Below are 12,388 nucleotides of genomic sequence, written 5' to 3' on the forward strand. Positions count from 1 at the left end.
ATTTCATGGCCAGCCCTTCCCTTTGCGCTCACTGTAAGAAGTGTAAGTGGTAGGTCTTTGATCCTGTGCCTCACATCAGAGGCTTATAGGCCTCATTGCCTGGCAACAGGACCGGACCAGAGCCAACAGGCTATTCCAGAAACAATTAACATCAACAGAAGCAGCAGTAAGCATTGAGCCACTTTGTGGTTCCTAGAGCAGCGGGAGCCCTTGCCTCTCTGATCATCGTCCCCCACACCAACCTCACCTGGGGCCTACAATCTTCCCTTCTCCCTGTCTCGTTGGTTCGTCCATCTCCTGGCCATTAGACCAAGGTCCTGCACGCCTCAGTTATCCTCAGTGAAGCAACATCAGCTTGTTGGTTCCCGACGCTGTCCCAACAGCCTCGCAGGGAATCGTGACAGTTGTTCTGCCGAAGGCAAAATAGTGGCCCTGCGCCTTGTACCGCCCAGAACGGGAGCCAACTGTTGGTGGTGCTAGAATTATATTATAAGTAAGTTAGGCACCCTCTGGGTGTTCTTCAAGACCTACTACGGTAGTGCTAAAGGGACCCTTCGGACCCACACTCGCTCGTACCCTCCTCTTCTCCCCTGTGCCCGTAAAAGCCCCCGATCCCCCGATCAGAGTGATGTCTTGTTCATCTTTCCATCCCGGGACGGCACCTGGCACAAAACTGGCCGAGTGAATATTCCTGGAGTGAATAAATGGGTTTCTCATTCCACCTTTAGGTCTATATTATTTAGAGGCCAGGAATCCTCAGGATTCCTTTCTGGTCTCTGTCTTGTGTGTCGGTTTTTAATCTTCACGTTTCTTAACGTGCTGCGGTGCGTGTGGGTGTGCAAATATGTGTTCAGGTCCCTGCTTCGGGTTCGGTTGCTTGTATCCCTAGGAGTGCAGTTGCTGGGTCACAGGGTGGGTCAGCGCTTAACCCTTTCAGAGACTTAACTGGCCGCTTCTGGTGATGTCGGTTTCGGTGTAAAATGTGACCACTTCAGAAATGCTTTTCCTTTACTGGCTGGTCGAAAACTGGCACCCCACCCTCACCAACCCCCTGACACACTCTATCACGCCATCTCTGTTTTCTTCTGAAGGCGCTTACCGCCGGCCGGTATTTTCTGGTTTACCCGATCCTTCCCTGTGTCTACCCACCGGGAGGTCAAGCTGTCTCTTGCTCCCCGCTGCTCCCTTGGCACTCACAATAGCTCCAGACACACACGGGGCAGCCAGTCCCTCCTTGTTGATTGAATATGCTTTTTTTTCTTTTTCAGTATTGGACACAAATGACCGATTTCTACGAAAAATGACGATCGGGCAGGCGCACACAGAGAAGGGGTATTCCCGGCAGGTACGTGGCGTTTCTCCGCGGGACCGGCTCTTTTCTTCCTAGGTTGGTTTACACTGACCCAGAAGCTGGTTCTCTGCTTTTCTCTTCTCGGTCCGCCGCCTGCTGTGGCCTGGGGGGTTCTCATCCTTTCAAGGCGTTGCTTCCTCAGCAGGACCCGGAGAGAATCAGGAGATGGAAAGGCCCCCGGTATTTTCTTACCAGCCTTTTCCTGTGTCATTGTAGTTGTTTATCATCCCGGGAAGAGCCACTCAGGGTGTCCCTTGAAAATAAATTTTTACATATTTTGCGGCAAATCTGCCAAGTTAATGCGACATCCGCATAACAACTGACGAAAAGAAAATCCCAAACACATGATTCAAGTTTCGGAAACCAAAGGATAAACACCTTCGTTACTTGGTTTCATAGCCTGAAGTGTTTTTGAGGACAGTGTCTTACTGCCCAAGTGCAGAAGGTGTTGAAGGTGAATTACGATGTTTATCTTCATTTTATTAGATCTCCAGTGTGGAGAGGGATGCTTGGGGAACACGAAATCGTTCTGCAATTTCTCAGGCCCGGCAAGCCTTTTTCGTTTTTTGTGTGGGGTTTTGTTTTTTTACATATAATAAACTTTATATTTTAAGATGGTGTTAGATTTATGGCCTTTACATTGTCAGATTTTTATTAGGGAAAAAATAATCACTTTTACTGCAGTATTCAGTTGTCATACTTAATAGTCTTTTGGACCGTTTGAAATATTTTGAATTAAATAGCTAATATGCGGATTGAATCAAGACCGGCTAAGCCCGTGCACCTTCCCCCCCTCCACCCCCCAGACTCTTCTGCATCCTGGAACTCACACACATGAACCGATTTCCAACATGCTGGAAAACCAGAACCAGTGCCATATAATTTCAGGAAACTTCTGAAAGATAGGAAGACATTCATTCATTCATGTTCATGTATGTATATACACATAAAGAACGGAAGCTAGCAAGATTACACCGACCTCTGACATGAATTACTTCTGTAAAGAGGGTTGGGAATGAGGGGCGCAGTAAGGAAGTCCTCTCATGTTTCCTCTGTGTACTTTTGTACTGTAACCAGTACTGGAGAGATGGGAGGTTAACCATGGCTGTGGTTTGAACGCCTTGTATCTTTAGCTCGTTACACACGTTTACGCATCTCTCTGGTTTGCAAATGGGAAAAGCAGGCATATAATGTCCAGTGACTTGCTCAAGGTTGTATCTCATTGCTTTATGCATACATATTTTTAAATCAAAAGGGATTACATTTAAGAGCTTTAACTGGGTGTTTTTAAGCCATAAGTTTCTATTGATACATTTTTATGTTAATAAAGGTAGATCTATATTATCATTTTGGAATGGCTGTGTGATATCTCACCTTGTGGACGTAGTGTAATCAGTTCGGCCAGTTCCCTGTTAATGGCCACATAGGGTGTTTACGATGTCGGGCTGTCATAAGCTGTAGGAACATACACACATATTTGTGTGCCTTGTCTGATGACGTCCTTAGGACAGACTCCCAGATCTGTAACTGGAGAGTCCAAGAAGAAGCAGATTTCCCATGATGATACACATTTCTATCCACGTTACCTTCCGGAAAAGCCGTGTTGATTCAACTACTTCCAATATTGCATATTGTTCTTTGTTTGAATTTGTGAAAAACAATAAAAATCTCTTCATATAATTTTGAAATACTTTATTTGCAAAACGGAAATGAGCATAGGTACTGCATTCAGCCGATACAATGAATAAGAATAGTATTTAAATTGGGGTGTCTAGGTGGCTCAGGCAGTTAAGCGTTGCACTTTGGCCCAGGTCATGATCTCACAGTTGGTGAGTTTGAGACCCGCATCAGGCTGTGCCCTGACAGCGCAGAGACTGCTTGGGATTCTCTCTCTTCTCTCTCTCTCTCTCTCTCTCTCTCTCTCTCTCTCTCCCTCCCTCCCCTACTTGTGCTTTCACTCTCTCTCTCAAAATAAACTTTTTTTTTTAAAGTATTTATTTTTTATATTTATTTTAAAAATTTTTTAATGTTTCTTTATTTTTGAGAGAAAGGGAGACAGCGAGCAGGGAGGGGGAGAGAAAGAGGAAGACACAGAATCCGAAGCGGGCTCCAGGCTCTGAGCTGTCAGCACAGAGCCCGACACGGGGCTGGAACCCACGAACCATGAGATCGTGACCTGAGCCAAAGTTGGTTGCTTCACTGACTGAGCCACCGACTCATCTCAAAAAGAGAATATTTAAATTGACCCAATTCCAGTGGCTGAATTTTGAGGAGGAAGGCATGTTCTTTGTTTCTCTTTTAGTTCATTTTTAACGTTCTTCAAGGCGCAAAACCTTAAAATTATAATGATTACAAACGAAGAGCTTATATGTTATAAATTCTACTTATTATTACATAGTTAATGTTATAAGAGTATCTCTAGTCTTATGGTTTATAAAGAAAGCCTCAGAATTTTCAGGCGTGTTTTATATGCACTGTTTATAATGGAATGGTGGTATAGAGAATCCTGAGTATGATACAGTGAAAAGTCACTGATTGGGTTGGGTTATATTGGATTATATATAGTTTGGATTGGGTTATATTGAAAATGTGATAATTGGGACGCCTGGGTGGCTCAGTCGGTTGGGCGTCCGACTTCGGCTCGGGTCATGATCTCGCGGTCTGTGCGTTCGAGCCCTGCGTCGGGCTCTCTGCTGACAGCTCAGAGCCTGGAGCCTGTTTCCGATTCTGTGTCTCCCTCTCTCTCTGACCCTCTCCCGTTCATGCTCTGTCTCTCTCTGTCTCAAAAATAAATAAACATTAAAAAAAAAAAAAAGTGATAATTGAACATATTTGTGTTTGACTTTCAGGTACTATTTTTTCAGTACCTCAGTGACTAATGAAATCTCAATCTGGAAGTATCCAGAAAGTTCCTTATTTCCCTTCATTTCCTTTCTTGTCAGTGAAGGAAATGGACAATAAAATGTCTCATAGGGTGACCCCGCCAGGGCACAGCCATTTTCTCCTTGTGTAAACTTGAATTTGTCCGGCTCACATGGCCCCTCAGGCAGAAGAGAATTCAGGCGGAGTCTAATGAAGTCATTTTTTGTCCAGTAGGTTGGACTATAAAGAGGAGGAAGGCGCGTTCCTTGTTTCTCTTTTAGTTCCTGTTGGCCTATGTCCAGCCTGGATTGAGATCCAGAAGAGGGACTAGGAAAGCCCAGGAACATTTCACAGAAACTAGCTGCTGTCCAGTGTTTGTTGCTAGGTGGTTCAAGGTCTGATGTGGCCAAGCCCTTGTGAGCAGCTGAAAATTGACTGTGTCACCTTTTGACTTGGTGTCCACACTGCTGTGTGAAGCTCTAACTCTGGAAAACTGGCCTCAGAACCATCTTGCGCTGTCTGCCCCTCAGCTCTTTGCTGGACAAATGCCACCCCCTTGACACACCAATGAATGACAGTGGAGGCGGTCGGCAGGTATTTATTTAGCAAATATGGATTGACTGCCCACTGGGTTTCGCACCCAGTCCTCCATGCTGCAGACCCAGGAGTAAAGCCTCCCCAGGGTTCTTGCCTTCATGGCACTACTTCCCGAAGTGGAGAGACAGCCATCAGACAGACAGTCACGTTAATCATTGATTACAAATCTGAGACATGCTACAAAAGCAGACCACACGGTGCCATGGGCGGGAACAGCAGGGGCCTAGCCAGGCTGAGTCCTACTCAGCAGAACAAATCAAAGAACAGTTGTGGCCACAGTAGGGAGCCCACCCTAGGGAGCACCAAGCACAAGACTGTACATGTTTCTAGACACTCCAATTACTTGTGAATGGAAGATGGGCCCATTGAGGATAGACCCCCAGAAATATTGGCCCATTGAGGATAGACCCCCAGGAAGATGGGCCCGTTGAGGACAGACTCCCAGGAAGATGGGCCCATGGAGGATAGACCCCCAGGAAGATGGGCCCATGGAGGATAGACCCCCAGGAAGATGGGCCCATGGAAGATAGACCCCCAGGAAGATGGGCCCGTTGAGGATAGACCCCCAGGAAGATGGGCCCATTGAGGATAGACCCCCAGGAGGATGGGCCCATGGAGGATAGACCCCCAGGAAGATGGGCCCATGGAGGATAGACCCCCAGGAAGATGGGCCCGTTGAGGATAGACCCCCAGGAAGATGGGCCCATGGAGGATAGACCCCCAGGAAGATGGGCCCATGGAGGATAGACCCCCAGGAAGATGGGCCCATGGAGGATAGACCCCCAGGAAGATGGGCCCATGGAGGATAGACCCCCAGGAAGATGGGCCCATGGAGGATAGACCCCCAGGAAGATGGGCCCATGGAGCATAGACCCCCAGGAAGATGGGCCCATTGAGGATAGACCCCCAGGAAGATGGGCCCATGGAGGATAGACCCCCAGGAAGATGGGCCCATGGAGGATAGACCCCTAGGAAGATGGGCCCATGGAGGATAGACGCCAGGCCTGCGGGAGCCTACTTACTGAAATATGGCTCCTTGTACAAATGGCCATCCAGATGACATGGTCAGTGAGCAGTACTTCTGCTTTTCAGGCACAATTTGACATCGCAGTGGCCAGCGAGATCATGGCAGTGCTGGCCTTGACCGACAGCCTCACGGACATGAAGGAGCGGCTGGGAAGAATGGTGGTGGCCAGTGACAAAAATGGGCAACCCGTGACAGCAGAAGATTTGGTGAGTGTGTCCTTCTCAGGAACTCAGGAGAGCTCGCCGTGTCCCTGTGGTAGGTTCAGGAGAATGAGGGTTTTTTTCTTACCAGCATGTGTCAAGGAAATTCGGATGATTTCTGCAGACACACTTGTCCCTCACCAGCCTGTTGGTCATGCGGCAAAGTGTTTGTACCTCTCTGCAGCCAAAGCACATGAAATTTATCTCCTAAGCCTTTCCTGATCGTTGCCTGTCCTGATCTCTGCTCCCTGGCTGGGGTGGGGCAGCCTCCTGTTAGCTCTCGGCTTTTTTTACAAAGGGTGATCTGTGCCAGCTTTAAATCGAGGACAAATCGCCTTTCAAAAGACTAAGAAGTAAGCGGCTCCCCCTTCACGAAAGGGAAGCCAGGGACGCCTGGGTGGCTCAGTCAGTTAAGCATTCAGCTCTTGATGGCATCTCAGGTCACGATCACACGGTCATGAGATCGAGCCCCGCCTCGGGCTCCACGTGCTGAGCGTGAAGCGTGCTTGGGATTCTTTCTCTGACCCTCCCCCGCTCGTTCTTTCTTTCTCTCAAAATAAATAAACATTTAAAGAAACAAAAAAGAAAGGTGAAGTGAAAATTGGCCCTGGCTTCTTAACCCTGTGCCTTACATTTGGGCGTCACATCATAACACCGGATCTTGCCTTAATCAGTCTTCCCCATCTCGCTCCCTTTTGAGTTCAGTGATGCTCTTTGAGCTTTCGTGGTGTCCTGGCCCACGAAACGTGGCGTTGGAAAGCTGTTCCACGCTCCAAACTTCAGCTGACTTTCCCACATCCGGGTCACATACCATGATGGCAGCTCGATGTTCCCTGGCAGTTGGAAACCAGTTGTGGGAGGAAAAAGGCAAATTAGTATTTTATTAATTCCAGGGGCTTCGGATGTAATTGGAATCCTTTGCCGAAAGTTACTTTTTGGCTGCTTCTGAGAACCTGACCGACTCATCACATAGGTCTTGTCAATCAAATATTAAATATGTCAATTAAATTAAATGTGTTTTTATCAGCAGTCCCTGGGATGCTTAGAATAAAGCTTAATGAGAAAACCCAAATCCAGGTTGCTGTAAAGGTATTGTATTTTTGAAACTGAGCCTGGGTGGCTCAGTCGGCCAAGCATCCGACTGTTGATTTTGGCTCAGGTCATGATCTCGTGTGAGATCGAGCCCCTTATCAGGCTTTGTGCTGTCAGCGTGAAGCCTGCTTGGGATTCTCTCTCTCTCTCTCTCTCTCTCTCTCTCTCCCCCTCCCACTTGCGCTCTTTCTCTCTAAATAAATAAATAAATAAATAATCTTTTTTTTTTTTAATTATCAATATCTTGTCAACTGTGTAAGCTAAACATATTATGGTTTCTGTATCAATATATTTCTTTGTATGTTCTTAATACTGGGTATTAATAAATATGTATCAAGAATAGTTTGGAACTTCATCTGGAAATATTGTTTCCCTAGATTTATTTTGTGTGTGTGTGATACAAGTCTCAGATCTGGAAATAAACCCAAAGTTGACTCTTTGGGGTCATCTTTTGCCTTCCTTGCTCATAAAAAGCACCAATTTCTTCCAATTGTGTTTCATCAACCTGGAACTACCAATAGTTAGTCTTTCATAAAAAATTAAGGAAGGATTTTTAGAGCATCTATCTTTTCATTTCACTATTTTATAGCTTTTTTTTAAACACATTTTTTTAACGTTTATTCATTTTTGAGAGACAGAGACAGAGCACAAGCGGGGGGAGGGGCACAGAGAGAGAGAGAGAGAGAGAGAGAGAAACACAGGATCCGAAGCAGGCTCCAGGCTGAGCTGTCAGCACAGAGCCCGACGCAGGGCTCGAACTCACAGACCGTGAGATCATGACCTGAGCCCAAGTTGGACGCCTAACCGAGTGAGCCACCCAGGCACCCCTGTTTTATAACTTTTTATATACTTTGCTCTTGGTCAAAAGGATTTATGTATTGCCATGAGAATTGGAATAAATGGCTTCTGGAAGTTTCTCATAAGACGATCGCTTCTGCCATCCTCTGGAGGAATGTGTCCACACTCTGTCCCCCTGGACTCAGCAAACGGACAAGAGTGGCCATGACCACACCAGAGCTGCTCTCTTTGCTTGGGCTCGATGACAGTCAGTGTGTTGGGCGCAACAAGATAAGAGGCATCACCCACGCGGAGGGAGAATGTAATTGATTCACATATTTTGAAAAGAGGAAGATCGGCTAGATTCTGCCACCTGATACATTGAGATATGTTTCGTGGCATTTTTATCTTTCAGGGGCGACATTGCTGTGCATTTACTCCTATCGTAGCCTTACAATCACGGACGAGTGTTTTGAAGGCATTTGCCCAGTGTCTGTAGAAGAGGTGGAAGGGTTTTGTTTTGTTTTGTTTTGTTTCTCTAAAGCTCCCTCTGTGGCCTTCTTTGGCACACTTTTTCCGGTTGTTCTCAGATTTCTTCCCTGTTTCTCCCTTCTCCCGTCTTTTCCAGGAATGGGGAAGGGGATACAGTAGGGGCCTCACCCAGAGCTTTGTAGCACTGGGAGGGGGCAGTAGCCACATTTTATACACAGGCGGCATCGACTCTGTTCCGGGCAGACAGGCAGCATGAGAGATGGAAAAGGAGAAGCCTTCCAAATGTAGTTTTCTGAGTGCCTCTGGCTCTGCGGGATGAAACACTGGGAAACCAAGTGTTCGTTGGTTGGTTTGAGAAAAATGGGTGCTTTAGGACATTCCCCTTTATCCTTCTCCATTCCCACTCAGTAAATAGCCTTATTGTCATACTTTGTCTGATTTCTTCAGGCAAGAGTATAATCTCTGATAATGAAAAAATAATGTGTGTTTTGCCAGAAGACACTTTTAGGCAGACTGAAAGATCTGCTGTATGGCAAGCCTCTTAAACACCATCAAGGAAGGTGTTTTTTTTTAAAAAAAAAAAAAAAAAAAAGCAGGGACTGCTATTTCTCTATCACTTCACATCTCAGAATGGTTGACATGCATTCAGGTGGGGGAGAGAAGGATACGGCCGCCAGAGCCGTGGTACCCATAGCTCCGAGCTGAGAGCAGCCTGTGGGAATGCCCACCTCCGAGGCGGGCTGGTGAGAAATGGCCGTGAGATTCACCTTTGCACGGATGATCTTTTGTCAGTCACTTAAAGCAGGTTTTTTTTCCTCTCTCCTTTAGGGGGTCACAGGCGCATTGACGGTTTTGATGAAAGATGCAATAAAACCAAATCTGATGCAGACCCTAGAAGTAAGTGATTCTCTTTTTATAGAAATTGTTGACAGCGTTTGCATTCATCGGATCGCTTGTGCACCCCCCACACAGCGTGAGCGTTTCCAGCCAACGTGAGCCCGCAGGGAGCATCCGAAAAAGTCCTTGGTCCTCCAAAAAAAAAACCAAACAAACTTAAAAGTGTATTTACAGATTCTTTCCTTAGGTAATGCAGTACTAATTGACTGGAGTGGAGACTTTAAAACGCCATATCTAACACCTCAGTAAGTTATGTAGCCACGTTTACGTGATGTTTTCTCTTTTGCCTTTTTTGGACTTAGCTTTTCATAATCCATTAGGTTGGGGTTTGGGGGGGATTCCCCCCCCGAGCAAAACACGCAGCGTATGCCAAGAAATGCTCCCCAGGCAAGCTTTTGTAAGATTTGCCCTGCCCTTGTCTTCATCGAACTTAAATTTTCTCATCAAAATACCCGTATTCCAGTCTGGTTTTCTGGTCACTCAAGGGAGGCGGAGGCAACCAGAAGAGAAGGAAGGGGCAAGACAAACAATATCCACCCATTTATTCGTTCATTCAGCTGATAGAACGCTCGGCTTGAGCGTACCCTCTGCCGTTCGCTAACCGTGACCTTGGCCACGCCTCTGTTCTCTCCCGTGTGAAGGGATGATGGTACCGAAGACTAACTTAATGGGGTCATTATGAAGGTTTGGTATTCATCTAACACGCGACACAGGCAGGCCTTGGAGCAGTGGCTCAGGACAACCAAGTCCCTGCCCTCTCGGAGCTTGTGCTTCAGTGGGGGAGACAGATGGCAGAGAAGTGTGTCGATATGTAGCATGTCAGCCGCCGGCAAAGACTGAAGAAGAAAAGTCAGAGGGGTTGAGGGAGCAGAGAGCGATGTGGTGTGTGTGTGTGTGTGTGTGTGTGTGTGTGTGTGTGTCTGGCTGGTGTCTGGTGACCAGAGATGGGAGCAAAGCAAGAGACCGAGCTGTGTGTGAGGAGCAGCTTTGCGGGCGGAGGGTGACAGTTAGTGCAAAGCCTTTGGGCAGGAACGTGCTGTGCAGTCGGAGGGCACCCGCCGAGAGCAGGAATCCAGACGCAGGACACCAGGACAGAAATGGTGGAACCAGACCAAGCAGGAAGGTGCACAGTTGAGGACGCGGGGAGGGGAGAGCGCGAGCACCTTTCCGTGGGGCCTCTGCCTCCCGCAGCGTGAGCTCCATGCGACCAAGTGTTCGTTTCTCTGTCCCCGTCCATGTGGCCTCTTCGCGAGGTCTGACGCAGGTAATGTTTCTTCCTTCTGGAACACTTGGTTCTTCTGACTTCTGTGGTGCCTTGTGTCCCTGGACCTCCTGCTGGCCTCCCCTCCGTTCCCTTTGCTGGCCTGTCCTCAGCTCAGCTTCTGAATGTTGGCGAGTGTGAGCCCTCCCTTCCCCCACCATCAGCCACGTGATGACCCCCCAGACTCGCGTTCAGAATCTCCTGACCTCAGAATTTCAGAGTCGTAGGTGTGCCTGCCAAGAGCCGTTGCGTATCAAACTTTAGTTATCAAATAGGGTCTTTGAGTTTCAGCCTGGCCACGGTTCCAGCCAAAGTGCTAGGAATCATCCTGGAGCCTGTCTCCATCCCTGCAGAGGCTTCTTCCGTGTGTGTGCCCGGCCTCCAGCGTACCCTCCCGCCCAGCTAGCCTCACTGCCTCCACTCTCCCTTCCAGAATGCTTTCTCTGCTCCGCCACCCGAGAGCTCGGAAACTGAATCGGGCTCTGTTGCTCTCCTGCCTAGAGCCTTGGGTGGTTTACTCTGGTCCTCCCTCTGGCTGGAAACCTCGCAGGGTCTGGTCCTTGCCTGCCTCTTCCCCCATCCTCCCTCTCCCTGACCGGGACACCCCTTGCAGACACCCGATTTCCCATGTCTGGTTCCCTCCTGTACTTTAGGACTCATGTCCTTTATTGTATTTATTTTTCTTTCCGAGGTTTTATTTTAATTCAACTTCGTTAACATACGGTGTAGTCTTGGATTCAGGAGTAGAATCCAGTGATTTGTCTCTTACACCCAGCGCTCATCCCAAAGAGTGCCCTTCTTAATGCCCGTCACCCATTTAGCGCATGCCCCCTCCCATCCAGCACCCCTCAGTTTGTTCTCTGTATTTAAGAGTCTCTTCTGGTTTGCCTCCCTCTCTCTCTGTTTTTATCTCTTTTTTTCCCCTTCCCCTACGTTCTCTGTCATGTTTCTTAAATTCCACATAGGAGTGAAATCATATGCCCTTTACATATCAGCATCCTGGAGAGGCCTTCCCAGGACACTGCGTCCAACCCAGCCCCAGTCCCTGTGTCCTGTCACTGTCCTGTCATCCTCTGCACGTCAGGGAGTATCAGCGTAAGAGTCCCTACTTCTTTGTTCATCCACCAGGATGAGAGCAGGACCTCTTCCACGTGGTTCATCACCGGATTGTGGCTCCTAGAAAGTGCCTTGCGTGTATTAGGCGCTCGGCAAGCATTTGTTGAATAATTAAACGACTGCTGACTAATTTTTACTACGTCGCTCCTAAAAATACAGATCTGTGTAATAAACAACTGAGTGAATAAGAAAAAAGCTTAGAGACGTGACCCTGCTTCCTCGTAACACTTCCCCCTCAAAAATGAACATACTGTTATCATCATTATTTGGGATCATCAGATTATTGTTTTAAATAATTATCTTTCTCAAATTAAAAATTACCTGCACTTTATAAGATAATAACCCATTCTAAAAGTCTAGTTTCCATTAGGGAATGAGTCAGTGGGCCGGGCTGCTCCCAAATGATTCTTGTACTCACATTTTGTGTCCATTTTTCACTTAAGACCAGGCCATTTGTCATTACGTTAACAGACAACGGGCATTGTTTAAAAAAATAACAAAACAGCATTCGGTTAAAATACCTGCATTTATGAACTCTGCTATGTGGGTCCTAACCATTCCCAATGAACCTGGCTAACGAGTGGCACTAGGAATGTAAGTCAGCCTGTAACATAAAAACCATTGTTCAGTATATGGATGGTGCTTCAGTGCTCATGTTTGAATACCCTTGACTGTTGGTCCCCTAGCAGGTTATCAAGGGTTACCTTACTGCTGGT

The 12,388-nt window shown here is 47.3% G+C and overlaps 1 protein-coding gene across 3 annotated transcripts in view; it reads left to right on the forward strand.

The window, feature by feature from the left end:
• Nucleotides 1-12,388, forward strand: part of MTHFD1L (methylenetetrahydrofolate dehydrogenase (NADP+ dependent) 1 like) — a 184,183-nt gene that overhangs the window by 58,993 nt on the left and 112,802 nt on the right. For 2 of the 3 annotated variants that reach the window (XM_078447464.2, XM_078447463.2), the window contains exons 17-19: nucleotides 1,269-1,345; nucleotides 5,903-6,043; nucleotides 9,227-9,295. In XM_078447464.2, coding sequence (XP_078303590.1) covers nucleotides 1,269-1,345; nucleotides 5,903-6,043; nucleotides 9,227-9,295 — 287 coding nt within the window. Of the gene's footprint in view, nucleotides 1-1,268; nucleotides 1,346-4,690; nucleotides 4,808-5,902; nucleotides 6,044-9,226; nucleotides 9,296-12,388 lie in introns of those variants that run through there. The other variant, XM_060616894.3, reaches the window with a different exon arrangement.

This window comes from Panthera onca, chromosome B2, assembly GCF_046562875.1.
Source record: "Panthera onca isolate mPanOnc1 chromosome B2, mPanOnc1 haplotype 2, whole genome shotgun sequence".
Classification (NCBI taxonomy): domain Eukaryota; kingdom Metazoa; phylum Chordata; class Mammalia; order Carnivora; family Felidae; genus Panthera; species Panthera onca.